Raw genomic sequence first — 16,666 nt, forward strand, 5'->3', positions numbered from 1 at the left:
TGCTTAACACTATTCATTGTTTCTCTTTTTGATAATTTTTATATTTTTGTTATTCAATACCAAAGTTATGAAAAATTGAAAGTGCTTTTTCCAGAATTATAACAGAATAGTTAGAAAAGATTCTGCGAAAAACTAAGAGTAATTAATTTATTACTATTTGTGATTTGGAATTTTGAATAATGCAAAGATTATAATTCAGATAAAAAATAATAAATCAAATTGAGGTGGATTTATTTGGTGGACATATTACAACATGATAGTTTGCAAATAAAATCATCAAAGTTATCACTTTATTTTTTGGCTCGAAAAAAGCGTACATTAATAATATAAAAATGAATGATTAAATTAATGCAAAATAAATGCTCAATAAAAATATTTAAAAAAGTATAATATTTTTTTAATTTATAGATTTTATTTGTCTACTAGACAAACACCTAGTCAATTAACCAGAATGACTTTAATAATTTTATTTCAAATTAATCTTTATCCACATATTATTTTTTTACCAATTTATTTTTTAAATTTCGTTACAGTTTGCAACTTCAAGACTGATATTTTAATAAATACTTTATTCAATTTTACAAAGCTCGCATTGAATTTTATATTAAAGCACAAAGTACCATTTCATTGGAAAATAATTTTTTTTAAATAAATAGACATAAAAGTTCAACGATATATAATAAGCAATCAATAATTCTAAAATTAATTTTTAGTTACCCCCAGAAGTGTTAATAATAAATTAATGTTATGGGAAAAAAACAAATAACAAAAATATCCTTTTTTGCCCAATAACAATATAATTAAAGTATAAAATTTGAAAAATTAAAAAAATTAAAGCTTACATTACATGGTCACGCCTTTTCCCTGTAACTTCATATAAAAAATTATTATTTTATTTGTCTATATAAAAAAAAAATATATTTATATAGCATATGACATAATCGTGATAATCTCATGGGAAAAAAAGATGCAAAAAACGTGTCAATTCGAACACGTAATGTCGTTTCAGATGTTATTCATGTATACACATACATATTGTATCAAAATATCATTTCGTGTCTCGTATTTGATAGTACTCACGAAGCAATTTACTGCAGATAAAAGAAAACCGTGACAATAATATCCCAACATATATACAAACACACCTCCTCCAAGTTTGATGCCCTCTCAAATAAATAAACATAAAAAAAAAAAAAACAAAACAAAACGACAATATAAAAAATAAAAAAATACAATTAAACTATCCACAAAAGAAATATTAAATAAATAAATTTAAATATTCAAAGCCCAGTCATCCAACCAACTAACCGATGAAAAATCAATGACCAATTGTCATAAATTTCACTTGATCATTCAATCAAGAAAGTTGATGTCTTAAAATCAAAAAAGCTCCTGAACATAAAGCTCAGTAAGTTTCCCAACATAGGACTAGTTGATTATTCCATCAAGAAAAAAAATTCAATAACAACAAAAATAAAATATCCAACTAATTTAAGGGATGAAGGAAGAAAGGGTAGCAGCAGCAATAGTAGCAGTAGTTGTAGTAGTAGTAGTAGTAGAAGTAGAAGGAGTAGTAGTAAAGGATAAATCTTGTTAAATAAATGGGAAATTAAAAAACTAGAAATATAGCAGAAGGGGTATCATGTAATCCACTGCGATGACGCCAGTAGCGCCATACTGGTAAGTTGATTGGTTGTAACAGTGTTGTCACAGGCGTGGTCTAGAAAAATACCTGGTGGGGATTAACATGGTCAGACTAAAGGGATGATAATGATGGGAGTGAGCTTGATATATTATTTCAAGTAGGGGGGGCATATGATCCAACAAGAAATATACTTGGTTTATATACCAACCTGTGTTCCCTTCGCTTGGTTGCCCACCACCACCACCACCTCCACCACTGCCACTACCACTCTCTCTTATTTCATATATTTTTTTTTTTTTTTCATTTGATTTTAAAACACATTGAATATGTCTGTGTGTGTTGATGTTAATGTACGTGTGTATATGTGTGTTGGTAGTCTTCATCAGGGACTTATACTGAACGGTTCCCTCCACCAAGGTTCGCTAAGCCGGTACCAGTACACGACACGCTTCTAAGAGGCGAACAACGTCGTTAACGTGTTCGCGATTATTTGTTTATCAATAATCATATGTCATTACATCCACCAGTTATATTTAATTAACTAAAAATTATCTCCCAGTGTTTATTTGGAACATATTTATCCAAAAAAAAAAAATTGTTAATTCATTTTTTTTTTATGATAAAAAATACAGAGGGATTAGGGAAAAAACACTTGAAAATAAGGGATGGTGCTTTGTTGAAAATTGGAGCTAACTTTTGTGATTTGTTCAATTGAATTTTTTTTTTTTTTTTATCATTTTTTGAATTGATTGTATATTGTTTTTTTATTTTTATTTTTTGAATTTTAAAACCACGTGGTGTTGATATAATAATTGTGACATGTATTTGATGGTGATGTGTTAATGTGAATTGTGAAATTTTTTAAAAGGACTGATCTTGTTGTAAAAAAAAAAAAACAAACAAGAAGAATAAGAAGAAGAGGAAGATATAAGAAAAAAGCAAAAGATAAATTGTGCGTGGAACTTTGGATACGTTATATTGAAAAAAAAAATTAATAATAAAGTGTTTGCTTAACTCTAGTGATTAGTGAGACTAAAATTACAACTGGATGATTAAAATCATCGAGTAAATAATAGTAATAATAAATCAAAAAAAAAATTAGATAAATAGATGTTTCATTGAGCGAGCTAATTGAATTAAAAGCAAAAAAAAAAAAAATTCTATAATATTATTTAAAAGGATTAATAAATAACAAGTAAACTGTCACCAAGTACAAAACTGCATTTACCGTCGTCGCTGCATAATCAGCAGTCGACCCGACGGTTATTAAATTTGTCAATCGATGATGACGTAAATTTATCAATAAATATAAATACAAGTGGTGATTGTCAATCAGTTGTTAAAAATCGTACGGTGTACGCACTGGATAGAAGTACAACTGGACTGGGGGTTGTTGGTGGTGTTGTTGGTAGTAATAGTACCGGGGGTGGTCCGGGGGTTATTGGAATCTGCGGACCACCTACCGGTTCAATTACACCGACGGATTATATTACATCATGTTATCCAACAGTTTCAACAATTAATATAACAAGTGATCAAATACATTCACATAATTCAACAATTATTGATACAATGACACCAACATCAGCAACAATAACACCATCATCAACACCAACTGGACAAAATAATTCAGTTGCAATGAGTCAACTTGGTACTGTTTATGCAACTAAAAGAAGAAGAAGAAATGGAAAAAGGTAAGCTACATTTTATTATGATAAAAAAAGCTATTTAATGTCGAAAAATAATTGAGGCTTGAAGAAAAGCTCATTTTATTTCTTCAGTAGTAAAGCTTTTTCTATTTAGTACTTTTATTAATTAAAAAAAAATTATTATTTCAATAATAAATAAAAAATAAATTAATTAAAAATTTATTAAAGATATTTATGAAATTATTTTATAAACAATATATAATAATAAATGACGAAAATAAATAAAAAATAAAATAAACATTTTATAGAAAATTTAAAAGGTAAATATTAAAAAAATTAAATTAAAAAAAATAATAACATTTAGTCATTACAATACGATGACTAATTAATTTATTTTTAAATTAATTAATTTTAAATTTATCAAAGATATATGATAAAAGTAAATTTAAAAAATATAAATAAATTGTTAAATGGAATATTTATTTATTTTTTGTGCAAACACTGTTGTCATTATTTTTTAAAAATTCGAAATAGTAACTGTATCATTGTGTTGACATGTTACTATGCTTGTATAATTTTTCCAATGATTAATTTTAATTTTGCAATTACCTAATGTTTCCAATACTAATTGCAAACTACATGATATATATTTTTTTCGAGACATTATTTACCAGGATATGATTAATTTCAAGATGAGATTAGCCAATCATTTTTCGATACTATCAAATTTATTTTTCGATTGATTACTATTGTGTCAAGAGGTGGTGATTTGTTTACTATAAAATAAACACTATGCTTGTATAATTTTACCAGTGATTAATTTTAATTAATGTATATGAATTTTACTGAATTTTTAAAAGTAAAATTGTAAAAAAAATTCTGCAATTTCTAGTGTAAAAAATTGATTTTCTTTTAAACATTTCTTAATTTAAAAAAAGAAAAAAATATATATTTATTATTGATAGAGATAAAATAGGATTAAATAATTTTTTTAATGTTTATTTTCATGAGTTTAATGACTTGTATCATAAAAGCTAAAGACAAGTGAATAAAAATAATTTCACATGATTAAACATATTTGAAATATGATATATCAATGGACATTTGAGAAAGTTAAAAGTTTCTCTGTTGAAATAAAATTAGTATTTTTTTTTTTCATTTAATTTCATTTGTTGAATTAATGTAATCCTTATATTTGATTGGTGCAGGGTTAGTTACCCTTAATCCGTCATTGACGATCTTGCGTGTTAAAAGTTGCTTATAATTTTTTACCCTCTTGTATCTTGCATTGATGATACTCTCGTGTAAACGAGATATTATTGTGTTACGATATTACAAGAGAGGGTAAAAACATTTGTAAATTAAAACTATTTTTATTTATTTTTTGTTCTATTATTTTACGATATAATGCGCCAACAGAGATACCACTTGAGCGGCATGTGGATGAACCAATTGCCGACATAGACGAAGCACCAGAACTGATTGCCTAGACGTTGAAAACTTACACTTCACTCGTTCTTTAATCCCTTTTCGAAATACACACGTATACTATTTTTTTTTTTTAATAATTTTTTTTAACTTTTTTAATTTTTTTTCTTCTTTAATCCACAGAATACCTATAGAATTGAATTTATTTTTTAAGACTTCGTTGGATTTCATTTTTTTTTTTTTTCATGGTTTCTTTTATTTTTTTTTCGTCAAATTTCTTTTACCTTTTATTAAAACACAATTTTTCTTTATTTTTCAATATCTTTTTTTGAAAAAAAAATACAATTTTTTATTGCAAAGAAAGTATATTATTGAATGATTGAAAAAAACAAAAAAAAAAAAATTTTTTTGCCTCGTTTGAAAAGGTACATTGTAACTAAAGTAAAATGAAAAAAAAATATATATTTTTTTATTCAGTCAATTGGTTAATATTGTCGGTGGTTTTTACGATAATAATAACTGGCTGTATTGTATTTTGATTATTATTATTTTTGTTGAATCTTCATTTTGATATTATTATTTTTCGGCGAGATGTAGAAAAAAATTGCAATTGTTGAAGCACCGCAAGTAGAGAATGATGAATTAATATTTATATTAATTTAAATATAATTAAGAGATGGCTTAATGTATATGAAATTTAAAAATATATTTATTAATGATACAAGTGTATTTTATTTTTGAATAAATGAGCAAACTGTTGGCATAAAATGCAATATGGCAAATCCGGTCTTTAAGAATCTTTTAAAACAATTCTTGATATACTTTAATGAACAACTACAAAACAAGGGTAATGGAGTCCAAAAAAGTCTTCAAACGATAAACCCTTTTTTATTTTTTTATTTTTTCATCTGTCTTTTATATTTGTAGATTTTTTTTTGGTTCTTATTTTGCACTTTTATCTTTATTTCACAAACTCAATTCTTTAGGAAAAAAATGCCTCTGGCTAATTTTGAGATTGGTTAACCCATAGTTTATCTAGTTCACTTTTTTTTTTTTTTTATTTGAATTGTATTATTTTTATGTTGTTTTTTAAGTAGATTATTTTATAAAATTTAAATCAAACGTAAACGTGAAAATTTTATATCGAAAATCGAAATGCAAAATATTTTTTTTTTGGTAAATAAATCTGGACTTTTTGGATTATAATTTCTAAATTTTTATCAATTTATTTTGACAATAGAAAAATTTTAATTATTCATTTTTCTAATTTTAAATTAAACCAAAAAATTTTTAAATAATTTTTTTTTATTTCTGTTTAAAGTTGGCTTATCAGATGTAATTTAAGAAATTTTTTGATAAAATTTTTAAAAAATTTCAAATAAAATTTGTGAGACAACAGTTTGTTTAACAATTTTTTCGGAAAATTTTTGTACAAAATGTTCGTAGAAGCTGTCCACCGCATCAAAAGGCAAAAGGCCAAGGTATCCCCTAATGACAGGAGCTTCTATAATTTGGAGTTTTCGAGGCGAACAGCCAAATTGCTGGCAAACTCAAGAATTACTGTTATTATAGGTGCACACGACTATACACTGACGCTCCTTTTCTTATATTTTTTTTTATATCTTTTATTTTCTTGATCTCATTTTTTTTTTTTTATTTTTATTTTTTTTTATACACAACGGATCTGACTTTTAAATATTTTTTGATTATACTCCAACTTTTTTGTTGTGTTTAATGCTTGTTGATTCACCTGTCAATTTTTATTTCAATTTTTTTATCATTTTACCTGGTCAATAAATTTTTTATCTATATTTTTTTAATCAAGTATTTATCGGTTAATAAAATTTCAATCAGAGCATAAATTTTTCGCCTTTTTTTAATTTTAATTTTACGCAAAAACAAACTTTCTTCATTATGTTTTACGATTTTTTTTTTTTCTAAATTAAAAAAAACCTCATTTAATAATTTAATAATTACATTAAAAATATTTGAATTGTTTGAGTTTATAATTTAGTGTCTTTTTCATTGTTAAATTACACAAAAAGTAACGAATTCAAAAAAAAAAAATTCAATTAAAAATATATAAAGAAGAGCCAAAAACGTTAAATAAAATAATAATAGTAATAATGAATAGTTTGAGATGATTAGTTTCTAAATAATTACGACTCTGTCCTCATATCTTTATAAAGTTGCTTTATTACCTTGTGATGAACCTGTTTTTTCAGTCACTAACACGCTTCTATTGCCAGCTATTTTTATAAATCGTTTCAAAAATATAATAAAAGTCCTGAAGACTTTTTTTTTTGCTAATTTAAATCATCAAAAATTAAGTTGACGAATTAAAAAATATATTCTATAAAAGATGATTAATTGTCATCAAAAAAAAATATATTTTAAATACTGAAAATTAATTCAAACAAAAGCTGGATAATAGACAAATAAATGAGATATTTTTTTTTGTTTAAATAAATTATTGCAACAGAAAGAAATTTTTATAAAGAGACAATTTTTTTTTTTTTTTAATATTCTTTTATTTATTTAGTACACTATTTATTTTTTTAGTTATTTTTTTTTATTGTCTTGATTTATTTAGTTTTATTGTTTTTTAAATGTTTTTTGTTAATTTTTTTTTGCCATTTTTAACATCCATGGATAGAGCCATAACGAAGGTCGATGATCGTTCGCACCAGTAAAAATTTAAACCACAAAAAACCATAAAATTTTTTAAATAAAAAAATTTAATATTGCACTCTGCATTATACTGCAATTTTTTTCTTATATTTATTAATATTTTTGAACTTGTTTATCTATGTTCAGGAAACAAACAAAGTAGAAACAAAGATTGTTCAATTTTTTAGCATTCTTAATTTTCACCAACAAAATTAGATAAAATTTAGTTAAAAAAGTGTAAAATGTTTTTTTATTTTTTAAATAAATTAAGGAATGCTTGACTCGATCGATTTTTGGTGTCCTAGTGATCCAGGTCAATCTATATTATTTTTTTTATTTTTATTTTTCAATCAGTTTAGTTTATTGGAGTGAAAATTCAGTAGCAACATCAGAAGTCACAACATTTTTTTATTTATATTTTTTTTTTTTCAACCGAGATTGTTGATAAAATCTTATGCAGACAAAAAAATTACTTGATAAATTTATACAAGACGGAATAAACTGATGAGTCATTTTCAAATGAAAATAAAAGTTACATATCTTGAAGTTTTTTTTTTCTTTTTTTATTCTTTTCTCTTAATCAAGAGACAGATTTTAAATTTTAAAATAAAAATATAATTATAAAACACTTTCTACATAATCAAGTAAAAATAAAAAAAATAAAAATTATTATATTTTTATACATATGTCTCGTTTTTGTAGTTTTTTTTTTATTTTTTCTTATTAACTTCCGGTTGGTATAGGTAGTTGGAAAGCTACAGTGTCATTATGTCACCCTGGTATGTCATTTATTTTTTTTTCTTTGGACATATTTATATATATCATATTATTTCTTGTTTTGTCAATTTTTTTTTTTTTTTATTATATTTATTCCGAGGCCATCCGTTCTTCCATCATAAGTGACACTTGATGAGTGCTATTATCGCATTTGCCTCTTGGCATATTTATTCAACTCATCTACAAACAGCTCAATAACATATTTTTTTTAATTATTATCATAGACTATTATAATATCCTTCAATTTGTCTGACATTAAAATTTTTTTTCTTAGTTAAAAATTTAAATATCAATTTTCTTTTATTTTTAATTGAATCATGGCTAAATATTCTGGACAAAAATCCACACTAGAAACTAAAAAAATTAATTAATTAAAAATTCATCAAAGATATTTATAAAATTATTTTATAAACAATATATAATAATAAATGACGAAAATAAATGAAAAATAAAATAAACATTTTATAGAAAATTTAAAAGGTAAATATTAAAAAAATTAAATTAAAAAAAATAATAACATTTAGTCATTACAATACGATGACTAATTAATTTATTTTTAAATTAATTAATTTTAAATTTATCAAAGATATATGATAAAAGTAAATTTAAAAAATATAAATAAATTGTTAAATGGAATATTTATTTATTTTTTGTGCAAACACTGTTGTCATTATTTTTTAAAAATTCGAAATAGTAACTGTATCATTGTGTTGACATGTTACTATGCTTGTATAATTTTTCCAATGATTAATTTTAATTTTGCAATTGCCTAATGTTTTTAATACTAATTGCAAACTACATGATATATTTTTTTTTCGAGACATTATTTACCAGGATATGATTTATTTTGAGATGATTTATTTGACTGGAAAATTTCGAATTATGATAGCGCGTTGTGATATCAATGAAAAAATTATAAAAATATATGATAAATTTGATGAATTTTATTATTTTGTATAAAGGTAAAATTATTATTGCATGTTGAATTTGTCTTAAGCGACGGATCACCACAACTGGCGTTTCTCCTTTCGTGTTTCCCACCTTCTGTCATCCCTTTTCCAACGTATGTCCCTCTTTTACCTCGTCTCACTTATTTGCCGTCTCTCCCCGCCCCATCTTTCACATATGATACTAATTTTTTTTTTTGATACATATATTTGTATGTGTAATATATATATACTAATATGGGCATTCTCCTCGTTGGCTTCGCTCCACATATTCCATTTCACAACGTGATCTAAAATCATACACGCGAATAAATTTTTCAACAATTATAAATCCAATAAATACATTATTTCCTATTGTAATTATTTCATCGTAAATCGGGATTTTTAATTGATTAATTAACAAGAAATTTATCTAATCTTATCTTAAATGTATCAGAAAGTTTTTTTTGTTTGAAAAAATTTTATAAATAATTATTACGACTTTGCAGAGTATTTATTGATTGATTTGTATAATTTTTTTGTTTGATTATTATTTCTTTGTTTTCGAATATTAGAATTTTTTTGGTTCCCATTGAATTTACATTTTTCTTCATGAAATCATGTAGATCGAATATCAGATGCACTCATTCGGTGAGACTAAAGTTAAAAAAAAATATATACCCATGCATCTTGAAGCCTAAACACAGGTTATCCAAATTCTCTTCTGTCTCATTATCCTTTGGTTGCGTATGAATCCACCTACTTTTTGAGTTTTCATCATTCAACTTGAATCGACAAAAAATATACAGTCTACCAGTGAATCTTCCTCAGTATTATACCACACGATATTTATTGAAATTTAATCGCTCAAACATAGTCTGTAATATGTAAACGAGTGCCTTTTATTTTTCATTTTTTTATTATTTTTTTAAAAATTGTAATTCTTGATTTTATAGAATTTACTTTTGCGTTCATAGAAATAATTATTTTCACTTCATAAATATTTAGATGCCAATTTTATCAATGAAAATTAAATTTAAAAAATTTTCAACCATTTAAATAACAAAAAAATTAAAAATGAAATTATTTTTATTCTAAATTTTCATATTTAAAATTCAATACAGCTTTTATTATTAATAAAAAAATAAAAAAACAAAATAAAATAATTTTCAAATTTAATTTTCATTATAAAATTGATAACGTTAATTTTTTTACTTGAAAAATTCTTATTTTCCTCAATAAAATTTCAGCAAAAAAAATCATAAAAATACCTTAATAAATCCTTAATTAATTTTTATAAATAGAATAAAATTATTTATCAATATTTATTGATTAATTAGAATAGAAAAATAAATATTCCATCAATAAAAAATTAATAATTTCATATAAAAATAATATTTTCAAGTAAAAAAAATTTTTAAAATTTATGTAGACGAATAATAAAGTCATGGCGCTTATGTATACGAATTATTTTATCCATGTGCAAGCACCATGAGTCACATATTGCATTTGAAGGTAGTAATACACTTGAAAACTCAGTACTGCGTCTGCTCACGGGCATATATGATTATCCCGCCCAGTGGCTAGGTTCGAAGATTACACGTCTGCAGCTTAAAATTCGCCTTGGTTTATGATGTTTATGAAAACGCTTTGAATATTTTCAACAATAACTATACATGTATATTGTATATGTGTATATAAAATATTCGATATTGCATTTTGATTGATACCATAGATTCCTCAATAGACTGGCATTAATTTTTTTTCCATATTTTTTACTTTTTTTCTATTATCCGTTTGAGTATGACTCAACGTTACTTGTTTTAATATTCAATTTGTCTAGACATTTTACCTCTTTTTCTTATTCTCAAGATCAAGGTCTAATTTTGTTTCAATTTTTTAAATTTTTTGTTGTTTTGTTTGCTTGTTGTAAAATGTATTTTATTTTATTTTTTTTTGTTTATTTTAATTTGTTAAATAAATTAAAAGAATGGAATTTCAGTGGAATCATTTCACACCTCTTGTGTTTATATATTTAAAATGAAATTCGAAATTGAGCCATTAGCACTAATGAGGGAATCCAAAGTCAATTAAAGCGCGTCTTGATAATATGAGATCGATAAAAGTTGGGATTCGATGAATATGCAAACTATTGTGGTCAAATATATACATGCATGCTATAAAAAATTCATGCTTTGATCGTAAATAAAATCACTTGGACAATTCAGACACCAGTCAACAAAATAACCCATATCAAATTGTTGTCTATAAATGTAAATTTTTCTTTTTTACAAATTTTAAATTACCAAATATTTATCAATTGATTTTATAAGTTATTTTTAATTTTAATTTCTTTGGAAAAACATTTGCAGTTTTTTTAAATGAAAAGAGAATAAATTTAAAAGACAGAAATTTTTTTAATTCAAATAATTCAAACATTTCTGGAATTCGAAAATTACATTTGAAAATTTTTTTAAATTTAATTTTTTCTATTTAAAAATTAACAAGTAAATTGATTTACCGACTTTTATTATTTAAATAAAAATATTTATTACAAATTTATTTTAAATACTAAAATTTAAAAAATAAATACAAACAATAAATTTTTAAAAAATACTTGGTTTTATATTTGATATTTATTTGTTAAATTTTAGCATAAAAAATAATTAAACAAATTTAATTTTTAATGGTCAAAATCGATAATTTAATAATCATTTTCACAACTAATATATCACCAGATTTATGACAGTTTTATTGAACCTGATTCTTGTTTGTTTTCCAGACAAAAAATTTAAACTATACTTGAAAGTAAAAAACAATTTACTAATAAAAATTTTGAGCTTACACTTATCCCATAGATTTCAAAATTCGCAATAAAAAATTAAAACCAATTTGTAAAACTCGACACAAATATTCATTCCCATCAAAAAAACAAAAGATAAATTTAAAAAACCATGGAATAATAATAAAACTACAATTTTTTTTGTTGAAAGAGAAATTAAAATTCGATAACGCTATTGGCACCAAATACGGAGGAATTTACGGAGAAATTTATACAAATTACGAAGAAACTTACGGTGGAAATATCCACAATTGCAGAGTGTGTAAGACTGATTACATTGTGTGTGAAACTCATAAATGTCTCCGTATTTCCCGTCAATTTCCCCGTATCGGTGCCAATATAACAATTTCAATTAAAATTTTTCCTAAAAAAAAAAGCACTCTCTTGAAAGTCCAAATAAAAATTCAATAATAATAATAAATAATAAAAAAATTGCTTATTTTGGTAGTTTACATGAAAATTTGATGAAAAGTTTGATCACTTATACACGCGATTATTAAATGGATAAAGATCGCGACAGTCAATAATAATAAGGTATATTGTTGCGGGTGTTTACCACACGAACGTGCAACAGCATATATCCTAGGCGCCAAAGTAACTTGATATTATTAAAAACATGTTGTATGTTGTATTTATGGTTTAAATAAAAATCGGTGATGGATAAAACACGACCATGGTGGACACAATCCACTCTCAATGGCTGCTCAATTTGCAAAAGGCGTGACGAAATGTCAGAGGTCGAGAGTGGCCCACTCCTTATTTTTCATTTACATCCTACATATTGTGCATGTAAAAATTTTTTTTTTCCGTTTTTTAAATATTTCATTATTTAAAAAGGTCGATATAATAATTGTTCAATGTTTGCTAATATTGTAGGGGTCATTCTGGGCCTTATCAGTACAACACTAGGCGTGTTATTTTTATCGTTAAAAATTTACATTTTTATTAATTTTTTTTCCCAACAAATAGCCATTTGAAAAAAAAAAAATTTATATCCATTTTTTAGAGTATTTCTCTGTCTATTAATTTATCAATTTATAATTTTTTTTTTTTCATTTAATTTACGAGAAATATGTGGGTTAAGATGGCTGTAATAATTTTCAAGTTTATCGGTATATATGGCATTTTTTCAAACTCCCATACAGTCAAGGCCGTTTGATGGAAAAAAAAAAAAAAACGACAGAAGCCTTGATAAATTCATACTGATAAGAAAAAAAAAAAAAAAAAATTGCCATATACATACAGTACGTAGTACATAAATTGACGATTATGAACTAAATAAATTCTCAGGTTGTTTAACACTTGTAAATTATGAAAAATAAAATTTCTCCCTACAAAAAAAAAATAAATAAAAATCATAATAACATATAAAATTACAATATATGTATTATTTTTTGTTTAAAAATATATACTCTCATTTATATGTGGAGTTGTTTGTGTAAAGCCACATTAAAATTTGTACAAAATGCGTTTATAATCGATAGATATTCTCCCGCCAGCAAAATATTTATATTTTTAATGCTGTTACTTTTTTATATCTTTTTTTAAAAAATATATACAAGAGGATTATCTCAAGATCATTTAGCCACTTTTCACAACGTCAAAATAATAATAAAATGTAAATAAAAAATACACCAAAGGATCATCACCCGCGCATCAAGCTATTATCGCACATGGTAGCTCATACCCATCACCCATCATCAAATATATTTTTAAAATAAAAAAAAGCTTATAAATGTAATAGTGGTCTTGGACGAAATTTTAACCGAGTATAAATCTGATTTTAATGAAGCTCCTTATGTACGTTATCCTCATCAAATCTTGACGATTAATCTGGCCCAACGCTGAATGATAATTCACCATCAAATTTTTATTGTGTCATGCAGTTTTTTTTCAGTGATGATCAAGCATACATAACATGCCTAAAAACACAAAAAAAAATAATAATTTAAGCAAATATTTGATCTAAAAAATTACTTAACTTAAATTAATAAAAATATTAAAAAAATTATTCAAATAATCTCGATCAATTTATAAAAGAAATTTCTATTATTTATTTTTTTTTTTTATTTTGCAGTTACTTACTTTTATGAAAAAAAAAAAAGAAATGAATAAATATTACTTTTATAATTATGTTTATTAATGGGGGATGATTTTTTCTTTAGCTTTTTATATACTAGTTAATGTTGACCTGAGAACACGCTGCTACTAGTGACAGCTGCGACATTCTCATTAGTTAAATTTATATACTTGTTCATGTTGTGTATCATCGGTGTGTACGTTTACCTGTCTACACAAATACAAATATACTGCATGTATTTATGTGTTCATTCACCTGATGTTTGTGTTAATGTGCACTGTCTCTTGGGAATTATATATATGTTTGACGATATTATGACGCTTTATTGTCAAATGCGGCTAATGAACTTAACTAGCCGCACCCAAAAATAAAAATATTAAAAACATTGTTGCCAAAAATTGCTAGTAGCTTGTCATTTTAATTACAATAATTATTTGCGGAATTAAATTACTCATTTATAGCTTTTAAAAAAAATTAATTTTGCATTTTTTTCGGCTGTCGAAATAGATGGATTTTGTTTTTGAAATATTTTTTTAATTGGCAAATTTTATTGGCTCAATGTTCACATGAATACTGAAAAAAATGTCAATTATGTTAATTTAATACTATTGATTTTTAATTTTAAAATAGAAGCGTTGATTATTATTTTTTTTTTTACTTGTAAATTTATTATTTAATTCTAATAATATTCACTGCACAGGGGTTGTAAAATTTTTAAAAATTATTTATTTCTAAAATGTAATTTTCTAATGATTTCAAGGGAATATTTTCTGGTGCGTAGTACAACCTGGTACAAACCGAGGGGTTGTTAACACACGTGTGTTTATGAATTTTTAATAAAAAAAAACCCTAATATAAATATCATGAAAAAATTAATAAAGATTTACTTTTTTTTTAAATTTAAAATGAAAATAAATATTTTTTTTAATTGATAATAAAAATATTCAAACGACATTTGTTATTATCACCTGCTTTATTTTATCTTTCCATAATTTATATTGAAAAATAATTATTATAAAAAAAGGGGTTTAAATTTTAGTAAATATTTCATAAAAATAAAAGCATTTTGTTATAAAAATATGTGCATATAAATATTTCAATAAAATAATATGTCGAAAGAAAATAAATAACGAATGACGAGGTTAAAAAAAAATATAAGAAAGAAAGTTGTAGGGATATCAATTATACCGTTAATTATCCCAATTAAAAATGCATAATTTGTGGCAAGAGGGGTAACCAAACAAAAGCCAACCAACTGGCCTCTTTAAATATGTCAACATGTGTTGAAACTTTTTTTTGTATATTAATTCAAACAATTAAAGAAATTTATATTTGTAAATTAAAAAAAAAAAAAAAAGAAAATACAAGTTATTTAAAAATCAAAAATAAAAAAACAAAAACAAATTATTAAATTACAATAATAATAACATTAATAAATATTTAAAAAAACAAACAAAATTAACAATAAAGTATGTTTCATTTTTTAAAACTTTTTAAATAATTTATTTTTTCTTTTGTAAATTAAAAAAATTAAAAATAAAAAATTAGAATTTTTCTAAAATATATTTTCTATATTATTTATTGTAATAAAAAAATTATCATAAAAAAATATTAATAATCAGTAATTAAATAATAATTAAATACTAAAATTAAAATTTTTGCTTTTTAAATTAATAACTTAACTTTTTTTTAAAAAAAAAATATAAATCGTGGTTGGAAAATAAAAAAAAAAAATTTTAATAACAATATTACAATGTTACTGTATAAAAACATAAATAAAAAAAAAATTTATTTATTATTATTAGGATCCTAGAATAAGAGGGTCGTCATACAACGTAATCCAAGTGTATACTTGTGTTAACCAACACGCTCCCTCGTTACCTGATACAACTGAACTTACCGATAAAAAAAATAAAAAAAAAAACACCTTTTAACTGTAATTATATCAAACCCACTTTCCTATTATGGCAATTTTCATTTGCATTATATAAATATTTATTTAAAAATAAAAATATAATATCTGATCTTTTATGCATCTCAAATATTTCTTCACTGAATAATAATTACCACGATAAATAAATATATAAAATAATTATATTCAAATAATAATTATTGATAAATTGAATATAAATATTAAATTGTACGTTTTAAAATAAATAATCAGTATGAGTAAATTATTTATACGCACTAAAAAAAGAAGCAATATATTTTTATTTTTTATCTGAAGCTAATGTTGCTAAAATGACCACTTATTATGGATCATAAAAATTGCCACTTTACCAGTTATTATCTGTGCAACAAATTGAATCTAAATATACAAATTTATTTATTTAACAATTAGTATTAATAAATTAATAAATAGCCAATTGTTTAAAACACGTGTCGTGTATTTTTGTATTTTTTATTTTGCATTAAAATATAGATCATCATTTTAGATCATCAGCAAGTTTGAATAAGTTGATGATGCGCGTGCAAGAAGCCAATTCAATACCTTTTGCACCAGCTGGATCATTATTATTTCTCAATTTCTTCAGCGTCAAACAACCATACAAAAACCCGCTCTGTAATTAAATAACTGGTAGGGTTAACGCCTTTTGTTGTTATAATAAAACCACCTTCAAGAAACTCACAATTCATCTTTTTTTTTTT

General features: G+C 23.8%; 1 protein-coding gene across 2 annotated transcripts in view; it reads left to right on the forward strand.

Annotated features, from left to right (window-relative positions):
• The first annotated feature begins 2,040 nt into the window (after window positions 1–2,040).
• The window catches only part of LOC122853361 (aryl hydrocarbon receptor protein 1), a 94,154-nt gene continuing 79,528 nt past the window's right edge, over window positions 2,041–16,666 (forward strand). For both annotated transcript variants that reach the window (XM_044153789.1, XM_044153790.1), the window contains exon 1: window positions 2,041–3,339. In XM_044153789.1, the coding sequence (XP_044009724.1) occupies window positions 3,218–3,339 (122 nt within the window). In that variant the 5' untranslated portion in view covers window positions 2,041–3,217. The remainder of the gene's footprint in view (window positions 3,340–16,666) is intronic.

The sequence above is a fragment of the Aphidius gifuensis genome, linkage group LG3 (assembly GCF_014905175.1).
Source record: "Aphidius gifuensis isolate YNYX2018 linkage group LG3, ASM1490517v1, whole genome shotgun sequence".
Lineage (NCBI taxonomy): Eukaryota > Metazoa > Arthropoda > Insecta > Hymenoptera > Braconidae > Aphidius > Aphidius gifuensis.